We start from the raw sequence: 22,140 nt of genomic DNA on the forward strand, positions 1-22,140 counted from the left end.
TTGCAGGCAGTGGCAGAAAAAACACACAACCATTGTTTTTTGGTGTGGGGTTTTTCTTATTATTTATATGTTTCCAAGCCTCTACTTTCAAAGTTTCTTTGTGCTTTGCTGGAACTCATTGCCGCCCACAGCTCCATGCATTAGCCGTGAAGCACTCAGTCAGTCAGCTAGTCAGAGCTATTATGGCCACAGCTGAGCTCCTCTGTTTGCGAGATAATACATGGTTGACTTGATCTACAAGTGAACCTGACATTTTGCTGTCTTTACATCACAACACAACTACCCAAACTGATATGGCAGGTCCCCCGATAAGCAGAGCAGGACTCAGTGATTTGCTTTGTGCTCGCTTTAATGGCTGCATGGCTCCCTCAAACATGCCAAGGATACTGCGACTTTCTCAGAACACAGATCCAGACGTGGTGATCATTTGCAGCATAATTTATTCCACTTTTGGTGGAGGTGCATTTTGACAAATATAGCACATCTGGTTTTGAAATGGTAAAGTCTTTTTTTTTATGTCTGAATAGATTATTGCTTTGTTGGAGTTACCGCAGAAGCTGCTGGAATATGTTTTTCTCATATTCTTTAACTTCAATATCAGCTGCCACCTCAGTTTGCAAATTAAGAGTGGCTTTATGTTACTACCACTGTTCCAGAGGGAAAAGTCATACTTTTTATTACACCACACGGTGGAGGCATCTGTTTTTAATAGTCTTACAAGTGATATTACAGTACAGAAGTATTATAAGCATCTAATCTAATTTAGAAAATGAATAAAAAATGATTCATTGGAAGAAATGCAGTTATATATGCTAGCAAAAACCTACCATGTGGGCAGTTTTTGCCAGGCCCAGTGTGCTTTACTTATGAATTAAAACACAGGGAAGTGTGTTGATTGATCATTGTATTGTTTTTAATCTTCATTATGTCACCGTAAAAAGTCAGATGGCAAAAAAGGCTGAATAACATACAGATGACTAATAAACACATAGTTTTAGGGTTACTATTTGTGGAACACTTATTTACAGATACGCATGACACACACATTAAAAGTGACCCCAAAGTGCAACAACAGTGTACACATAACGCGCACGTAGAGCTGGGCGATAGAACGATAACGATATGTATTGCGAAATAACTTTTTCTCGATAGAAAAATGAAACTATTGCGATAGACCTCATCTCTCTCTCTTCCTGTCTTAAAAAAAAAAAGAACAGCCAATCCAAATTAAGTAGCGCATAGCCGAACCAATCACAGCCGCAGCGTCACGTCATGTGACTTGTTACGTACAGCTCAAGTGCCAAGCCGCACATGTGTATTTGTTTGGGAAGCAGCCAGCCGCCGTGCCGGCCGGTTAATGGAGAAAATGAGTTTGCCCGCTAGAGAAAAATCAACCGAGAGCTTGGGTGACCAGGTTACCGAAGAGAACACAGATGACGGTTCCAATGCCGGAGAGATTGTTGAAAGGAAGGGCCAGAGAAGTTCCGTAGACTAAAAGTGCTAATTCGTCATCGAAAACAACCAGGTGAATCCCTGCGAAGCAACAACAGTCAATTGAGTCGGCTTTCTCCAGCGTCTCACCATATGACAAAAAAGCTAAGAGACATAGCGACATAACGAATGCCATAGCCTACCGTCTTGCTAAAGACATGCTACCAATAAACACGGTCGAAAATGAAGGATTCAAGCAGCTAATTGAGGTAATAGCTAAGCTATACAACAAGGAGAGATTGAGAATTTCCTTTTAGTTCTCAGTTTATTTGATATTGACAAAAGTTAGTCAATTTTGTCTGTTCTTCTGTAAAACAAACTAAGATTTATTTTTAGAATTAATATTTTGTTTCTAAGTGGAATTGACAATTTAGTAGTCTGTTTTGTTTGTTCTATTTTGAAACTTAAACTACCTTTTGTGTAGTTTGCAATATTTGCCTTTATTTATCTGAAACTGAAGTCTCATGTTCTTTGAGTACATCTGCCCTGTTGAACTTATTATGGGAAATAAATATTTAAATCAAAACAAGCTGCTGATTATTTCACATTTTGCTTGTGAGCAACGACACATTTAAATCTTACAAATATAGTTATTTGGCTTATATCGTGATATATATCGTTATCGCCTGAAATGAAAAAAACATATCGTGATATGAAAAAAATCTTATATCGCCCAGCTCTACGCGCACGTAATGTTGCCATTTGTTTTGAGATCAGCCTCTACACATAATACTTTCTAAGGATTTGACAGTTACAAAAAAATCATTCAAAAAAGCATTATTGATTTTGATAGTTCTGGTACCATTGACAGTTTTTACAGTAAGTTTCATCCAGACTGATTAATGGATCTAAGAGGGAACAGACATACACTGGTGCGATAAAGTGTTTAGACAAAGACAACACAAGTAAACACAAAATGCAGTTTCTAAATGAAGGTGTTTATTATTAAGTGGGGGAAAAATCCAAGACTACATGGCCCTGTGTGAAAAAGTGATTTCACACACCTGTACACGCATACGCTACGCTACGTCTTAATCTTTCAAATTCAGGTCTTCTACCAGAGGCCTGGGAGCTTGAGGGTCCTGCTTTCACTCCAGTGGTGAAACCTAGGACCAGCAAATATACTTTGCTGGTCCTAGGACTGCGCTCTTCTGGGCAGAGATCTCAGATGCCGCTCCTGGGATCTGCTGGAGCCACTTGCCCAGTTTCGGGGGTCACTGCCCTGAGTGCTCCGATTACCTTGGGGTTAAAGTTGAAACTGTTTCAAGCTCATTGTAATTGTTCTTTGTGCAAAGTACAAACCAGGGGGCAGATTTTGCACACACACAAAGGTAGAAACAATCTCTACTGTCCATGCTGATAAAACTTATTTTACAACGCAGGAAAAGTGCAGGATTTCCTTCTGAAAGGCACTTTTTACTGTTTACTGTTCTGCTAGTAACAATATGTAATGTTAAGTGATTCATCACCCAGAAGGCCATGTGCTAATATTGACTGAGTGATATTATTTAAGTAGGATGTTGCATGATGAACTGAAGTGGTGCTTTATTTCAAGCAAAGCACAAGACTCCTCTGTCTTGTGCTGCAGCAGCATGGTGGCTGTCACACTAATGCTTGTTTCTTTGAAACTATTAAGCTTTAAATGTATAGCTATGTGTGGGTTCAAGAACATCCTTGTTTTGGGATTTTAATTCCCGACAGATCATTGCACAAAACAAATTCCTCATTCTGTCCTTTTTTGGCATTTGGTTTAAAGTTAAAACACAGCAGAAACTGATTTCGACTGTTCTCCAGGTCTCACTCTTAAAAACATTACATTCTACGTAATGGCATGACTTCATCCTCGCAGACAATCCAGATGTGATTGCTCTGCTATAACTGCATACTGCAGCTGTAATTCATAGACAGGTACTGTCATCCTCGAAGAGCCTGCTCAGTCACCGTTCCGTGCAGCAGAGCAGGAATCAGTGATACTCAAAGGACCAGTGAAGCTCCAGGTCCTGGGGGGCCACTTTTCACACCCGCAGGGCTCAGGGGTGAGCTGGGTATCCATGTCCTTCCTCGCAGCTCTCTGGGTGTTTGCTGTCTTCCAGTGGCCCATCAGGGAGGCACTGTCTGGATATCAAACTGTCACACTGTGGAGTTGTAGTATCTGCATGCTTGTGGTGTCTGTATGTCGTAACCACACACAAACAGCTTGATATGAACATTAACATTCATGAACAACTGTTCCATTTGGGATAGCATAAGTCATTCACTATCATTTACACACTTATCTCGAGAGTTTTCTGAATTTGAACGAGTGCTTGTAGCAGATTTCGGGAGATGCTTCTTTACCTGAGATGTACACTGCTTTAAAGCAAGTACCCAGCAAATAACGAGACTGATTTCCAGTCTTTACAGAATAGTCGGCCAGGCATCGACAGCGAAGCTCAGAAGTCCCTGGCTTCACACATATCGCCTTGTTTTACAGTGCGCAATATGTCTTCCCAAATGAATGATTATCCAACACTTCAATACACAACAGACCTCCATTGCAGCAAAGGCGCAAGACAAAGAACAAGAAGGAAGGAGGAAAAAGAAAGAATCATGGAACAAAGTTGAGTGGTGCCAGCTGCTTTGCCATCTGTCACTGTCATGGCTGTAACTTGTGATATGTTGAAACAACTTTCCTGTGAAGTGCTGGAGATAATCCTCGATTGTTTCCATTTGCAAGCCCCTGATAGTCCTCTTGGTATTCCAGTACTAAGTGAGTTCAAATTGAGGTTTGATGGCAGTTGCTGATGGCTGGCCAGTCCCTCCAACAGTTATAATTGTAGAAATTATATCCTTGTTGTCTCTTTTTAAGGAGGTTTTGGTTTGAGCTCCTTGTTAGAAGGCGAGGATAACGAGACTCTGAAATCATACATTATTCAAAACAAACTGCTTCCTTTCTCTTCTCTTTCCTCTTGGTCAAATTGGCAAGGGAAGTGGAGGAAACACAGAGGCTCAGTTGCTTCACCTCCTTTAGAGAAAGGACGGACACCCTACAGGGAGGCAAACCCCTGCTGGTAGACCTTGATAAGTCCTCGCCGTCCCCTGTCCTGGCCTTAGCCCTCTGATCTTCAGCCTGGTTGGCTCGGGGCCTACCAAAGACGAAGCCCTGTCAAAATGACTGGGCGGATGAGTAACCAAGCAGAAAAATCCAACTCTTCTGACAAAAAAACGAAAAGAAGAGCAAAAAAACCCAACAATGAAAGGTTAGATAGGAAAACTGATAGGTAGTAGAGGAAATAAAGGTCTGGCTAGTGTCCATTCTCTCCCTGTTGGTCCAGCAGCGCCTCATTAGATGGACGCGTGTGAGGCTGTCAAAGCAGAAATATTATACCGCGGGGTCGTCAGCAAACTAATTGGGTAACAAAGACCATTTCCAGCTCGAGAAAACCCTCTTTTAACAGTCCGTGTGCTGAGACTCTGATAAGAGAGTTCACGTCTAATGCATTTAGTGAAGGGCAAGTTCATCATCTTTATCTTATTTACTCAACTTGGTGTAAATATTGTTGTTTTTTTACAGTGAGACCCCGTTTCTCTCGAGTGCATGTAAGGATCAAACTATTGAACACTGCGGCAGCGTGCAGGTGATCAGGTTGTATGCAAATCTCAGATACCTTTGTTCTTTGTGTTCACTGTTAGAACAAAGTTAGCGAGGCTTTTGTTTCTTCACTTGATTCTTAATCTCCGCTCATTTTTTATGTATTATAGTTATTATTTGGTACACTTGGATATAGAGAAACCTCACTTTACCAATCAGGAGGCGATTCGGCCGCACAGAACGAAAGAGACTTCTGAAATATAAAATCACATACAGTAGATGCTAAGCTAATGCATCATGAAATTTATAACTCCACCAGAGAAGAGAGGGGAGTTCAAAAGAATATTAAAATCCAGTACCTAAAGGGGGGCACGAGGGTTTATCTAAAGTCAGGGGCTTCGTTCAAGCCTACTATTTTATTGTTTGTCTTTATTTGCTGCCTCTGACTGATCCTAGTCTTCCATGTGTGGTTATGAGAGCAGGGATTTGTTGTGACCCCATTGACAGATTGACTCCCGAGTTCCCCTTTTCTTCCTCTTTGAAGAAATCCCCCCATCCGCATGTTTATTCCCAACAGAAAAAGAGGTGGATCTGTCCAGAGAATATGCCACCTGCCACCTTGACCCCCAGGGGCCTTGGTAATATCCATACAGGTGAACATTACTGGCTCCAGGTTCTCTATTATGTTCCCTCACACAGCTTCTTGCTGCTCGGGGAGTCAGACCTAACTCACATGCAAAAGATCAAACAAGTCCTTGCCAATTGAATTCAAATGGGAAATTTTTGAGTAATTCAAACAGTGAGTAGTGAAGCGACAGGGCTGTTCTGTCCCCTGACCAAAGCCAAACACAAGGAGTACACGTGTGTGTGTATATGTGAGCCCTACCTCCAAGACATGATTAAGTCCCGGAGCACATGCATTACAAATTCCACTTTTCCTTGTTTACATCTTCAAATAGTTCTCGAGACATATGCATAATACGGAGTTACGGCAGCACACGCGCATTTACTCGTGAAGTTGAATTACACGTTCGCCACTACAAAGAAAGTTGGAGACATTGTAGTTTTGGTGCTGAAGGGCTGGGGAAGTGAAGACGTTTTATATACAGTATGTGATGAGTGCGGGCGACATGCTGATGTTAAAGGAAAGTGGGGTAGGAGATGGGAGGAGGGGAAAGGAAAGGAAAGGAAAGGAAAGGAAAGGAAAGGAAAGGAAGCCAGTGACATGAAAGAAAAGAAAATGTAATGAAAGAAATGAAGGACGAGAAGGGAGGGCTGGAGAAAGGGGGTTGCTTGTCTTCAGGGCAGGTACAGCTTACACTAAACTGTTTGGCTTTAGAGTTGAAGCACCTCAACATGCCTGAAGGTCTTAAGAATAGAGAATTGATGTGTCCCCTCTACCCCACCCACCCACCCTTCTGAATCTCTATTCTTCACTCCTATCCCCTCTGATTGAGCAAGAAGCAGATTCGTTTAAAAATAAACAGAATAGGGTGTAGATGTGCTATTTGTAATTTAGCATTGCTTCCTAATCAACATCCAGAGCAGCCAGTCATCAGTCTCTTCATATTGTGGCTTAATAAAAGCAACTGAACATACAGTAATCATGCAATGCCACCCATAGTCAGTATAAATACAGACCCCATGTGCATTTCAATGGAGCGAAATAAGTAATAGCTAATGCAGCACATGAACTTTGATGCTTACAGTCCAGTCAGCAGGATAAAAGGTGATTTAAATGAGAAAATATTTATTTCCCATAGCGGCGCCATGATAGCGGCCAGCCAAATAAAGGCACATGCGCACAGTGATGGGTGTCCCTTTAAAGATTCCGGGAACAGCAGTGACTCTCTCAGTTTAATCGATTTTAAAATGAAAAGTCAATTTAACAAAGTTGAAAAGAGAAAGATGGGCTAAGGGAAGAAAAAAGCATTCTCTTGCACTCAAGCAGTAAACTAACTGCCGCACAGAGCAGGCAGAGATTTCAGCTGAATTATCTCCCACCTCACATTTGCTCTTAGGCAAGCAGTTTAAAAGCCAGGCGATTGAGCCAGTGATCCAATTTGAAATGCAGAAATGATTAGAGCAGCTTGCCTCATTTCATATCGAAATTCTCTGATTTATGACAGGGCACCAGCCAAGATCTATCTCTAAGGGGAATTAGTGTGCAATTCCTGCATATTTCTGTTATTTAGCCTCCCAATAGAAGATGCTATAGCCTGAGAGGGAGGGGTGGGGGGGATGAAAGCTGTATGTAGGTATCTTTTCATTTCAGCAGATGTAACCATAGCCATTTAGAAGAGGGGGAGAATGACACAAAAGCAGACTTGAGAAATGGAGGTATTTCCCACTTTATGTTGGATGTCGACAGAGAATCTTATTTCAGGGCGCAATGAAAAAAAATGCAGCACCCAACTAAGCATGTACACAGCTTTTTTGCCAGCGTGGATAGCGGCGGGCGAACACAGGCTGTGAGGTTAGCTCCGGACGTTTTTTTTTTTTTTTTTTAATTCAACAAAAAAAAAAGACCCTTGCAACCCATCCATCCTTGAGGCTAAGAAAATATTAATACGCAGAGCGATAACGAGGGCTAGAGGAAAATCTCCCTTAATGAAATTTCCAGTTGACCACATGCAATTTGTTTCATCGCAGTGAACAACTAATTGCAATGGACGTTATCAAGGTGTGAGTGTGCTGTCTGCTGTAAACTGACTGGTAAAACAGGTACAAATCCTTTATCCTCACTCCCATGTTAGAAACAGAGAACATATAAACTCGACATAACCCATACGTAAGCTTGTACCTTTATATATATATTTATATATTTAGGCTGCAAATATAGTACCGCAAAGGACACGGCACTTTTAAAATGATTTGGGGACGCGTTGCCAGGTCAACAGTTGTCAGATGTGATGTGGGGATGAGGAAATGCAGTTATCAGTTATTCAGGAGCAAAAGAGGGGAAAAAAGATGGAAATAGAAAACAATTGTTGAAACAAGGCTTTTACTCTGAAAAAGAGGGCAAGGTTCAAAAATACTCAGAGTGATTTGACTGGAATATTTCCACTAGTGTTTTCATTTGGAAATGGCACTACTTTGGCACCGAGTGGGCGTTGAAAGATGAATGCATAAAGCCGGTATATGTCTTGAGATATTCAGACGGAGCGGTTTTGATCTCTCAGTTGTCTAAATCCTGCAGCTGTGGGATCAAGACGGATACAGTGCCAGTCGGTGACCTTGGTGGAGGGAGGGAGGTGGTGGTGGTGGAGGGGGTGGGTGTGCGAGTGCGATGAGGAAAATAATCATTCCCACCACGGTTTGTATCGATTTCACCTGCCCTGACCATGAAACGGGTTAAGAGTAGCCAGTGGTGGTGAAATGGTCAGCGGCGATATCATTAGCTTGTTGTTTACACAGGGAAGCAGGGAGTTAGGAGAAGGCTGAGTGTCACAAGACACTTTCTTCTTCACCTCCTTCAGCTGATCAGAGGATCATGGTATCAAGGAGGGATTAGTAGCGACTTGGGATTTGTGTGATTGGTTAATTTATTGCGGTGATGGCAGGTCTTTCATCTATGGCAACATTTAATCAGCGCAGCCACAGAGGCTATTACAGGTTAGCTCCTTTCTGGAGTCAGTCCGGCTGTGCCATCAGCTCTATCACAATTCCCCTGAAATTTCCAAATTATCTGGAACAGGCTTTAGCTTCTCAGTAATAAAAATTAGAACAGATTCCCGATAGAAGCTTTTGCTCACACAGGGCCAATTATAAATAGTACAGCCCTGCCTTGGAAGAAGGAAAAAGGGGAAGGAGGGGAGGAAAAAAAAAATCCAAGTCTGAGAGATGTGCGCGGAACTTATCGTTCAGCCCCTGCTCCGCTCTGATCCAAATCCGTGTGGCTGAAAATTTATATTAGATTTTATCACAGGGGCCTAAGTCTAGAAAAATCAATGAAGGTTATCTTTTATGTTGCAGCAACTTGTGGAAATATTGATTTTCATTTTATAGCGAATTTGGAGCATCAGTTTGTAATCACTTCCTCGCTGACTACACTGTTTTGGTCACTGTATCTCTTACACGAGCAACGGTAACAGAGCTCAGAGGAAGGAAGAAAAAAAAATAAAAATACCGGGAGAGTATTGAAACCACTGGAGTGAAAGCAGAGGGTGGATAAACCGTAACACACTACACAGAGAGGAAGGCCGGGGAGGGGGGGTGGGTTACAGGCTCTGACAGGGATGATAGTCAGTAAACTGATATTGTATCTGTATAAACACAACACATCAAATGTTTACCTGTTAATAATATTTAGTCTTAATTACAAAAGTATATGTAGACCAGGCATGAAAAATATCAAAATAACAAAAATGCTTTAGAGGAATTAGGGAAAAAGTAAGATCAGCAACTTTTCTTTCTTTTTTTACTAGCCAACAGGGGTCAGCATATTTTCCAGTTCCCCCTCAGTGTGCTGTTTTGGGCAGGAAAAAGCCTCCTTACGTCACATCCCCCCTTTTTTCCCTTTTTTTTATGGCTGGCATCTCTGTGAGGAGTTTGTTTCCGTAAAGCCAGTCCATCTCTGAGTCCCTAGCTCGAGGGAAAATCGCAATTTTCTGCTTGTCAATCTGCATGTTTTTTTCCCTCTTCTGGCCTCGGCCACTTAGGCCAACTGATCCAGTTGTACCAATGTTTTCATTTGCATTTGCAGAGACGCTCCTCGCTGCGGTGACGCCGCTGTGTCTTAATCCTAAATTTGTTGTGCGTGCGGTCGTTCTTGTGCGCTTCTTTGTCTTTGCGGCGGCTGCTACACGCAGGCTGCTTACAAAGCGCATATTGTCACTATAGATGCTTTATGTAAATCTGCACTGAGACTGGCTGTCAGGGGCTTGTTGCTGCTCACTTTGCAAGAAAAAGGGGAACCAAAGCGAATAGTTGACAGTGACAATTAAATCAAAGCTAATGCATCGTAGGTTTCTATTACAACAGGAACCAGAGGAACAATTGCGATTACTGCCACGAGTCTTAACAAATTGTGATGGTATTTCTAACGTAACATGGGAAAATGTGTCGTTAATATGGCCGTTTTGTCTCTGCTGGCTACATTAAGAGCAGCTGGAATATCATGAATTCCCAGAGGTGCAGGAGGATGGCAGAGAGGCCTCTCGCTGCTGAATAAGAGATGGCTCCAGTCTGGAGATCTGAGAAAGGGTTAATCTGATTTCCATTTCAGATAGTCGTCCTAGCAACAATCGGCCTGGTCTGCTCTGCTCCTTTGACAGGGGTGTGAGATTTTCAGGTTAGCCAGATAGAAGACTTTATTGTGAGGCTAATTTGAAATGTGAAATTGCGGACGACTTAAATTACAGAGGTCCTCTCTCTCTCCCTCTCTCTGTCTCTCTCTCTCATGTGCTGCCAGGACGGGATAAGGAGATGCCAGGAGAAGGAATAAGAATATCAACAGACACAATTTGCTGTCTGTGTTTGATCAGTTTTGCCGGTGTAGTTTGCCAATGTGCGGAGCTATATATATAAAGAGAGAGGGACTATTTCGAAATCTGTCTCTATTGAGTGTCTGCGTTTGTCTTCGTCATTTTGCAGACAAGATCCAAACAGATTCCTATCAGCTCTCTCTGAGATGTATTTGCCATTTGTAAATAATGCTCTCTCTAAAAAAAAAAAACATAAAAAAATAAATAAATAGAAATCCATGTCCTCCAGCCTCTGACTAGATGAGTTCATGGAAAGAGAAATGGGCGGGTGGACGAGTAGGAGGAGGAGGAGGGGGCATGCAGACACACTGCCGGAGCACAGTGCTCATCTCTTGTGCATATCTGTGCCAATTCAGACCTTTAACATGCTCAAGTGACATTTGCATTTATCCTTGAAGGTTGCTGCCTCTTGCGGGGGAGAAATAAGTGAAAAGTGCGCGAGAGGGCTGGTATTTTGCTTTTGCATTAGGCAGATGGACAGTGTCCTGTCACCGGCCGCCTCAGACGGGGAAAAAGAAATGAAGTGTCGAGATTGCAGCCCAACCTATTTTCTCTTAGCTAAACTGTTTTCTGTAGGCTCCTAATGAAGGGGAGGCCCCGGGGTTCAAAAGAAATGGCCTTAAAATAGTGACATTCTGCCTTTGAGTAATAGGCTACTGTACCCAGCTGCCTAAGATGTTGCAACAGCCCCTCCACCACCTCCATACACACACAACATATGCACGACACCACCAACGCATCGCTTTACAAGAAGCAAAAGAAAAGGAGAACCAGCATAAAATAAAACAGACTAGAAAATCATGTGAGGATGAACAGCGCAGGCGAATGTGGTGACAGCGCAGCATGTGAATCTATTATAGAGGGTGTAGCTCTCTATCTCACTCTGTTTTATTTATTTATTTCTGATTCTTTCAGTGGAATGAAACCCCACGTTTGACCTCTGACCAAGAAGAAAAATGACCTTACACATTTGGAATAATTTCCCGGCATATTATAAAAACTCTGACCTCAATCGGCCTTTGAAATGGATACTGATTCTTTAAATTCTTCCCTGCTTGTTTCAGGAAATAGTGAGATCCTGGTGATAGCGAGGCACAATGCGCCCAAAGTTCACCGCCGAACACTTGCTTCCTTCTCTCTGAAAGTCACCGTCCTTTTTTTCCTTTCTTCCTTTCATTTTCTTATGATTCCCAGACACCTGAGATGTTCTATTTAATCTAGTGGATCTGATTCTGGATCTCCGGGTTGAATCCTGGATGAAACAGATACAGTGCGGGCTCTTGCACCCATTTGCCTTCACACCAAGCACTGCATTTGTCTGTTGGCCATCTCACACACACATACACATGCATAAAATCTGCCCTGATTTCACATTTTCTCAGCAGTGTAGGAGAAAAAAAGAAAAAAAAAGGATTGTGCTGGACTTGAGTTGCACGCTGTATAGTTTCTGAAATTGCCTCTTTATGGTCATTCAGTGCAGCGGAAGAGCGTAACTCAGAGGTTATTAATGTTTCTTTAATCACCAAAATAAGCAAATGATTAGTGTTTGTTATCTGTCCTCGACCAGAAGACGAAGAGCACGGTCCCGGTGGTGTTGAGCGCCGGCCCCAGGTGGCTGCTGGATGTGACTTGGCAGGGAGCGGAAGACAACAAAAACAACTGTGTGGTGTACAGCAAAGGTAAGCAAGCCGCGCCGGCATCCTGTTATCTCTCTGCAGCGCAGCACACCACGCCACAATCCTCCATCCACTCCTCCTCTGCCTTTCTCTCTCCCTCTGTCATTCTTTTACTTTTTCCTCCTCTCTCTCCTTCTCTTCTTCTTCTCAAAGTCACAAACAAGCACAAATAATTGCATCTACACAGCCCACGAGGACACACAGAAATGCACGCTCTCCCTCCATATCTGTTTTCCTCATCCAAAGAGTCGTTTATATCTCTAAAACTCTGATTGGGAACTGAGAAACATCACTTGACACACAAAGTTAATGGTCTTTAGATTTCACAAGGTAATTAATGCCCCTTTTTTTCTCCCCCTCTTACTTCCCCACACTCTTTTATACTAAGTGAATCCCTATCTCGGGGTAGATAGCGAGGAAAAGCACGAGTGGAGATGTGTTTGCCACTTTGCTTCATTTGTTCTTCTCGGCTAATTCGGCGAAGCTTTAGTCGTACATCTTTTAATAAATCAGCTGCATTCATACAACTTCCCAATGAGAAGTGGATTTCTGTAAATATGTGTTGAGGAAAGGAAAAAGAAAAGCACCGCTATCTGTCAGAAAATCCATGTTAGTTATACAAAAGTAATCCAAAGCATGCAACTCCCCCACCAAAAACCCACGACCCACTGTCACGACGATAAACTCCTCAATCCCCTGCATTGTGTCCAGCAGGGCCTCATTAAAGGAGCCCCGCAAACAGATCTGTGGAGAGCTGGGTTTGTTGCAGATTGCATGAGAAGATGCTCGCACTGTACACAGCACTGACACTAAAGTGTGGAGCTTCACTCCTCATGAAAGCGCATGGCTTCTGCAGCTATAATTGGGTCTTGACGGGTGTTAACCAAAGAGACACGGCGAAATAAATACGTAAATAAAGATGTGTTTTGGCTTCTGAGGGGGTGGGTAAGGGGGGCCTCTATTTATCACTTTTCAAAAATGATTACCCCGTGACAATACCCCCAAAGCTGAAATGGAGCTTCTTCTCCCTCAAAGTGAATAAGTGGCAGGAGTGGGATTTGCAACCCGGATTTTCGGTCTCCCAATTCTCATCTACTAATCACTAGACTGCACTGGGGAGTTATCCTCTTAACCGGCTACTTAACTTTGTGCTCTTTATCACCAAATCATTAAAGTTTTGATAAGCTGTTAAAGAAGATTATGCACTTCTTTAAAATCTTCTAATCTTTTTGCTCACAGAGTGACTGTATGAAACAAAAAGAAGGGCAATAACAGGATTTCTCACTTCTTTTTTTTCTTCTTGAGAATTTCCTCTGCCACTCTTCATACATGTATCCTGGCGATAACATCACACACGGCGTCATCACCACCTCAGCTGGGAACGCCTTTGTTTGTCGCTTCCAACTTGACCTTATTAAATTAAAACACAATAACATCTCCAGACGACCCCTTGTGTGAGTCGCTCTTGTGCTCTGCTTGTATAAGTTCATTACTCTAAATCCTCCACGAGCATCAGCACATGCTTGCCACTGATAATAAGTGATAATAGGGGGAATGTTGAATACAAAGAATTAATTCAATTCTCAGAGTTAAATATCTCTTGTCACCTCAGAGAATCAGTAAGTCGATTACTCGGCTCAAAACAAATTTCGTCAACATTCACCTCTTGCGGAGGAACGCGATCAACGTGTTGGACTTTGAAACAAACTTTGAGCGCACTTCAAAGATTCAAACCAAAATCCAGCCTGCGCTACTTGACTCGAACTGGTCTGCAGCAACTTTACCAAAAGCGAGTTGCATAAATTGGGTCGGGTGTCCGTTTCTCTCGCTTTTTCTCTTCCAAAGAAAAAAAAAAAATTGTTCCACATTTTTGCTCCTGGCAACTTTTTTTTTTCTCCACCTGGACTTGGGAGGAAGTTCAGAAAGTGGTGAAGCGTTTGATGCCGCGCGGCCGTTTGACTCTTACGTCCAGACTGTGACTCGATTTATGCTGCTCATTCTTCTTCATCGCTTTCCTTTAAATATTCCAATCTGCATGCGTGCGCACCCTCTGGAGGTGACATTGAAATGGAGTGCCGGGAAATGTCAAATCTTTGTCAATTTTAATATTGAATTTGGTCTTTTTTTTGTCCTTTCTTTTTTTTTTCGCCTGTCGTTTCTTTTTTGAAGCCGTGCTGGAATTGTGTTTATCGCATCGACGCTGGCGCGGACCGACTAAAGGGAAAAAAAGGCTTCTCGGAGTCCGGCAAGAACTTTCTTCCCACCTTGAAAAGCTGAGGCCCAGATTGTTTATATCTTCACCCCTGTGCTGTGTTTCCCGTCTGTTGGCTGTTTCGTTGCTCCCTGAGATGCGTTATTTATGGAAAACAGTGAATATCTCAATACACAGTATGCTTGCAGAATATGCTTTGGCTCACGTTTCAGTGGTCTCGGCTTTCTTTATGGCTGCATGCAAAGATAGTAGCAGTTCACTTTGGATGCTTGCCAGTGTGAATCTATGGGGGAGTATCTCTAAGTAAGGGATGGTGATTGGTTTGAGTGGCTGTAGCTTAGTGCTGGACGCTCTGTCCTATGATTTCTGCATTGCTTTTTGTATTTTATTTTTTTCGTACAAATGCTCATCCTCTGTCCCCGAAACTTGTCAGGAAGTGTGTGTGGGGGGAGTGGGGGATATGTGCAGAGCGAGGGAGGACTGGATTCAGCAAAAATGATTCCTCTGAGAGTTGTAGCCCTGCAATGTGTTATGTATAATACATGCACTGGAGTGTGTAACAAGCAGCAGGATGGCATAGTCAGGTCCCCCCCCACAGGGCGCCCCTGGTCATCAGCACCAAGAAACACTTACCTTATAATGTCACATATTCCACCCAATTTTTGAGATGCTGCAATTCCTGTTGCTATAGCAAAATGATGTTTTCCCAGTCCTCTGTTTGCACGTCTGTATCACTTAATCGAGACGAGCAGAAAAGCATGAATATTTAAAAAATGCGGGGAAAAAAAGAAGTGGAAGACCATGAGTAATATTTGAGTCATTTAAAATGTCTCCAATTAAGATTCGCATTCGTTTCATGAATATAAATTCTTCTTCGAATTCCCCTTCCTCAAAATGAGAGAACAGCACGAGCCCTGAAGTGGAAGCGGGAAAAAGTGCAATATCTGTTTTTCCCAGGCTGTCAGCATGGCCCTGTTTGTTTTACATTAAACTCCCAGGAAGAGCCTTAGCAGCCAGCCATTACTAAAACTCTCAATTCCTACTACTGCGCTAACTCATTATCGAGAAATCCACCTGGAACTCCCACAATGCTCTCCTCCACACTCCGACAGTTTCTTTGAACCGCCGAAGTTATAGAAACAGGCAGCAAGTCTGCAGAGTAATTATATGTTACAGTAACGCCGGAGAATGAGGAGACGGAGCGAATGACAGACAGGAGGGAGGGAGGGGAGACAGGGGAGAATTTTCTGTACAGATAAACAACAGATTGATAAACAATGCAGCTGGAAAGTGGGAGAGATTTAACAGAGAAAACAAATTCAGACACATTGTGATTTCTTTTCATCGTCCAACGTCTCTCGGCTGAACGTGTTAGCGATGGGGTTCAGATGTCGCAAACCTGCCTGATTGTGGATTTCAGCAGCTGCTCAGAGAGCCAGCGTGACCACCGATGTGCTTATGCTGTCAAACAGCTTTCTTAATGATAAGGTGTTGTGCTGTATTTCCTCAGTTTAGTCACCTCTCAGAACTTTTTGACCTCTCTGCCCTGAGGTCAAGGAAATCATGAATACATTCAATTTTTTTAAAGTGTTGTTTTTCACAAATGTTACCCAAACAGGAATAAATGCTCCTCTTGTAGGGGGACTTTTTGATCAGTGTAACAACACACATTTAGCCCTTACAGCAGCAGATAGGTGTACTTCAGTGCCCATGCTTATGGTAAATAATTCAGGCATATTTTCATCATACTATGTTCCCATTATATGAGGCCTTTCCTCTGCTGCAGGGCATCCAAGTTCAATCAGACACAGTCACATCTGAACTTACAAATAAAAATAAATCCATTTGAATAAAAACATGACATTTTTAGGAGTGAGATGCCACGCACGATGATTCGGTTCATCCTCGCTTTGAACCTCAATTACACCTGATATCTACAGTAAGCCAGCTGAAACTACACACGGTCAACGTGACCACATTACGTGGCATTATTCAGAGGTCACCTAAACTTTTGGAAATGTAAGCCTCTTAAGCCAGACCACATTCAGATACAGCATGTCCAATAAGTCTCCAGAGCAACTTGGCCACATTGTTCGTGTAGAAATTGACCAGTGTAACTAGGCTGTTTTACATAAGCTCGGACGGTGCGGAATTAGCTAAATCTCTGCGTCTTTGTGTCATTTCAGATTCTCTAAGTCCTCACAATCAGATCCTTTTTTATGCCTTCATTTGCTCTTTCCACTGATCCAGAGCAGCAGACCGCTGAGGCAATATGGTGAACTTGCGTGACCTGGCAGGACAGATGTAGTATCTATCAGACTATGCAAAGACATTTTGAGTTTTCCCCCCTGTGAAATGAAGGCATCAAACCTGCAGCGTTTCGCGCACTGCACCCTGGCAGCGTGCGCCATGAAACGGTGAGAGGAGAGGACTCTTACAGTTCAAAATTTAATTGTTCATTTCGACCCTCCTATTTCAAAATGACTGCAGCGAATAGAAGGTGCGAGGGTTATTATCTGTTATCTAGGAACATAGCGAAATAGTGTGACTGAATAATAACTAAACAACTGACACAATGTAAAAATTCCATTATCAGTGTATTAAAACAAAATTGTACCCTAAAGGAGTCCCCACCACAGCTCCGAGCAGCCGACTAATTATGTTTAATTAAAAGACAACAGAGATCAACAGAATCGTTTTCATTAGGAAATTATTAATGATTCCACTGCAGCAATAATTGATTGCACTGAGCCACGCGATAACTCGGTACGGTCAGGCTGGAGTGAGCCGGGTGGAGAGGAGCTGCTGGTTTTAGGCACGCGGCAGCTCCTGAGAGGCGTCTACACTAGTTTTTTTTTTTTCTTCTTCTTCTTTTAGGAGAAGTTATGTAGCGGGTTTTACAAAGAGGAGAGGAAGAGGAGAGGAGGAGCGGAAAATCCAAATCATACACCAATCTGAGAGGACTTAACATCCCACACCTGCTTTTAGGAGGCATTCATGCACATGTCAGCGCACATGACTGAGACAGGAACGCATACTCTTTATTATTTTCTCTTGTCTCGTTTTTTACAAACATATTCAGGAGACATATTCAAGAGGGCGTTTTCTCTGTGATTTTTTTCCTTCTGTCTCAGTCGTAAGCATATAAACTACACGCACGCACACACGGGCACTTCCCACTGCTGCTCCATTCAGAGCCACGTGAAAGACGTCAGCTCCAGACGCTTCCTCCGACAGCCTTTTATGTGCATTGTTCTCCCACCGAGCAGGCAGTTTTGCCCATGCTAGACAGTATAGCACAAGCACCAGACAACACACTCTGCTACAGCACGCACACACACACACACATACACAAAGGCAGACCAAACGCCATTACCGAAAATTCGCATAATGGCTGCTGACACATATATGTCCATCTGCATTCAGTGCAGACTAAGCCTTGAGACAAAAACAACAATGCAAGGGGGAAAATGTAAAAGAAGTGATGGGCACTGATGAGGGACAAGATTGTTCTCGTCATATCTTGCTGTTTAACATTTTGTCACTGTAGTCGCTGCACATTTTGTGTTTGTGTATGTGTGCTTGTGATTTCTTGTTTTGTGTGTGTGCGCGCGCGCGTGCGCCTGCCTGAGAGTTTAGCCAGTCGTCCTTGTATCAATGCCACGGAGGGTGTCAGGCTAATGAGCGTGGGCTGTCCTTAGAGCAGGAGGGTTTGGGTTGTGCCATTCACTCTGCATATTTAAATGCCTTGTAGAGCTTAAGTAGGCCCACTTTTCCATGTCAGGGCAGCGTTCAATCCTGCTGCGACCATTAATTATGATACCATTGTGCTCCAGTGTGGCTAATAAGAGTGATGTATTGCACCCTCGTGGCATTATAATCATCTGAGTGAAGTACCTGGACTACACCGAGCTCGCTTTAAGCACCGTGCTTTAAAAAAAAAAGGGAAAAAAATAGTAAGTGAAGAGAAAGCCTCTTCTTCCCTCCTCTCAGTCTCATCTGCTGGCTATATTAGCTAGTGGTGCTACATGAGAGCGCGTCACAGATTTAATTTCTGTATAATTATATAATCAATGAACAGAAATGCTTTGGTATTGATCACGTAGGAAGGATTGTGTCCCTGGGATGGAAGACGCACACACACACACACGCAGACACACACACAATCGTTTGTGCTCTAAGTAACGCAAGTATAAGCATCAAAAGGACACATGAGTCATTATTTAGGATTTTGCCCCCCCGTCATCCCTCTTCCTATCAGGCCAAGTATGTTCCTTGAGTTATCTGCGGTGCTTTCGCAGATGTCTTTGCACACAGAGCTAGTTAAGTGGATATTAAGGAAGCTGCTTCTTAGTATTTGGAGCATGTCTCCTCAGTATTGAATGTGTTCAATACAGATGGGGGAAAAAAAGATCACATTTTATTACATTAATCACCGCAAGCTAATGTGATTATATGTACTTTATATTTCCCTGCTTAACGTCCCTCCCTTAACGGCATAATCAATGACCGTTTTTATATTCATTGAAAAATTCTGCAGATATGAAAATAAGCCTCTGTGAGGGTTTTTCTTTTTCTTTTTTTTTTTTAATCTACTGCGGGATCTTGAGTCAGTAATTAAAGAGTCCATTCTGTGTGTCTTCTAAAAGCCCTTAGCCTGCTTTTAGGCCTGGGCATGATCCAGCCCGCCGCCTCCATCTCTGCTGTGGTAAGTAGGTGTGAAAAGCATTGTCAGTGTGCTTCAGGATAAAGCCCTGCTGTTGGATGCCATTGGTCAGAGTCAACCCCCCCCCACCGCAAACACACATACACACACAAGATCCAGGAGCAGGATGAGAGGTGGAGAGTGTGTGTGTGTGTGTGTGTGTGTGTGTGTGTGTGTGTGTGTGTCTGTGCAGGGATAATCAGAGACAAAAGCTGAGAGCTGGAGTGAGGGGCCTTTCTGCTCCTCCACACAGTTTCTTCTCTTTTTTTTGGAGATGGGCAGAGAGGGTTGTTTCATCTGACTTAAGGGGGGTCACATTGTATGTGTGTGTGAGAGAAAGAGAGAGAGAGAGGGAGAAAGTGAGATGGAGGGACAGAGATAGAGGAATCACTTGGGTGGAAGGGTGTTCAGATCGTCAGTCAGCGTGATGGAAAGCCACCTGGTTAAAGTCTGTGTGAGGGTTGACACAGGACCGCAGCGAGTGGAACTAAACAAGTGAAAATGAGTCAGGGTGAAACTCTGAAGTGCCAAGCGAGCGAGGAGATGATTGTGCTATGAACAAAAAAAAGCACACGGAGAAGGAAAGAGGGACATGACGGGCAACGAAAAGTTATTCTTGAGAAAGAAAAGGAAGCGTGCAACACTGACTGTGTTACAGTGATACAGTCGGCGTATAAAACAGCGTTAGAAAAAACAATTCAGTCAAGCCATAAGGCCCGGTGCTGCTGGAGCCATTTTTCCTTTGATAATGTATACTCCCCTGCAAATCAATTTTTAGGTTGGGCAAAACATAATCAGATTTCCTCTGAAGAAATAGCGCGAGACATTGTTTTGTGGGGTCGCCACTGTGTTCATGCAGGAGAGCTCGGTGATAACCTTTGTACATACCTTTGCAGCTAATCCATTTTATTGATTGCACATCCACCTGCTTGAGAAAAAAAACCAAAACATGGTCCCATAGTCTTTAGAGCAGCGTATCAGTGGGATATCACAGCTTTTCTTTTCTCATTGCAGCAACACAGAGGAATACAACTGCAAGGCTCCTGTAGTATTAGCCCTTTATCTGTGGGTTATTTTATCATGCGATCAAGGTATCTCAGCTAAAAGTTCAATGCCATGGGTGAGGACATAGGGATGCCGAAGTTGGGTTCGACATTGACATCAGCAGTCTATCGATGCCATACTTGATCATATTGTCAGCGTTTTATCTTTATTTGGCAATCAAGGTTGTGTTTGGTCATCATGTACAGTTCACAGGGAGAGTTTCTGAGGTCAGAGAAGAATTGAGACTGTCCTTACCAACAGAGACTGAACTCCAGTGGCACAAAACGTTCCCTTTCCAAACCTTAATCATGCAGTTTTAGTTGTCAGACTTTAACCAGATAACAAGTTTCTCTTGCTCTTTAACATCATGTCCAGTGCATATGTGCTGAAAAAAATCCCCTTTCTAATAGCGTTAGTGCAAATTTAGAGATATTGAGCTGATATTAAACCTGCTGAGTGTCTCAAGCAAAGGCTGTTTCTTCAGTATTTCTTCTGTTCAGTAAAAGTGGACGCCAGTGAATTTACAGTCTCTGGTTAAGGATAGTCAGGGTTAGGTGAGGGTAGGGTTAAGGTTACCTCGAAAGGCAAATATTAATTGAATGCTAGCGATGGGCATAAACTCTGATCTTCTTCATGAAACCACCCACACATGACACTATGATTTGCCACTCACTGTGTATAGGCCGTAATCCAGAATCGTCCAAGATGAAAATAATTCCCAGCTTCTGATATGGCTCTAGGTCATTCAAAACTCATTTAGCATTGTTCTTTATTTTCCTTTTTCTTACAATTATAGTTCCAATTATTACATTTTTTAAGGCTGTTGTACTTGTTGTTTCTTCAGCGTGACAGCGATACTGGCCACTTGTGAGCAAATCCCTACCTCCTCCAGGCTGCTTTAGTACCTGAGCTCTACTGACCTCTGCCTGTCGGCGCCGTGTGACAGAGATGGGTGCCCTGTTCGCCGTGTATGTGTGTAAAAGCGAGAAAGAGTGGACAGAGAGGCGAGCGAGCAGACAGCCGTGCTGTAGGTACAGTAGTGTAGAGGACTAGACATCAGTGTCGTCCAGGTCAGACAGGGCCATCCATTCTCTAAGCCCCAGGGAAGAGAGAGAGCGAGAAAGAGAAAGAAGAAATGGAGAGAGAGTGGAAGAGAGAGGCGTGTGTGTGTGTGTGTGAGTGTGTGTGTGCGTGTGAGGAAAAAGAGAGATTGTTGGGTGGGGGGGGGTGCTGATGCACTGTTTCTCTTAACTCTGTCAAAGCCACTCCATTGTGCTCCCCCATGCAGTGAGTGGAAACCAATCTGTCATCGCTCCACTAGCCAGCATACTAGAAGAGGGTTAGACTGCTGGAAACACAAGTCTATTCAATGTGAAATGTAACTGGAATCTGAGCCCTTGGATAGCTGGATTGAGGAGGAAAAAAAATGAGCGATGTAAGATTTTTATTTTTTTTTGAACCCCCGCTCTCCCACACACTGTGAAATGGAAGACGTGAGTACAGTATTTGGGTCTGTGCGAGATAGGTTTCAGTCTCGTATCTCTCCCTTTTTCACGGAGGGGTGATTGACATGTTTTGTTGATGGAACTCTATCCAAACCATGTGCGGTTTGCATAGGCATGAAGGGCTCAGTTAAAACCCTCCTCGTGCAATATCACCCCGCAGAGCTGGCCTCCTTTGTTTAAAGATTTGATTTTTCTTTTTTCTCTTTTTTTTCTGGCATTGACAATGTTTAGACAGTCACAGTCACAGAGGGGGTGACTGAGTAGTATGAGAGAAAGTCTTCAAGTGAAGCTGTGAAGATGACTTCCTTGCACCTGTCACCTATAGAAACTCGCCATCAACACGACCACCTCTCTCCCGATGCCCTGAGCCCACTAAGCCTGCATACTGTTGAATAGCGGCTGCTAATGCTGTGTTCCAATGCCATTTGGAGTCACTGCTTCCCTTCTCCT

The 22,140-nt window shown here is 43.1% G+C and overlaps 1 protein-coding gene across 2 annotated transcripts in view; it reads left to right on the top strand.

Moving 5' to 3' along the window:
* The window catches only part of zfpm2a (zinc finger protein, FOG family member 2a), a 121,116-nt gene that overhangs the window by 64,291 nt on the left and 34,685 nt on the right, over positions 1-22,140 (top strand). Inside the window, exon 5 of one of the 2 annotated variants that reach the window (XM_005472533.4) lies at positions 12,119-12,227. In XM_005472533.4, coding sequence (XP_005472590.1) covers positions 12,119-12,227 — 109 coding nt within the window. Of the gene's footprint in view, positions 1-12,115; positions 12,228-22,140 lie in introns of both variants that reach the window. The other variant, XM_013276489.3, reaches the window with a different exon arrangement.

Source organism: Oreochromis niloticus, linkage group LG11, assembly GCF_001858045.2.
Source record: "Oreochromis niloticus isolate F11D_XX linkage group LG11, O_niloticus_UMD_NMBU, whole genome shotgun sequence".
Lineage (NCBI taxonomy): Eukaryota > Metazoa > Chordata > Actinopteri > Cichliformes > Cichlidae > Oreochromis > Oreochromis niloticus.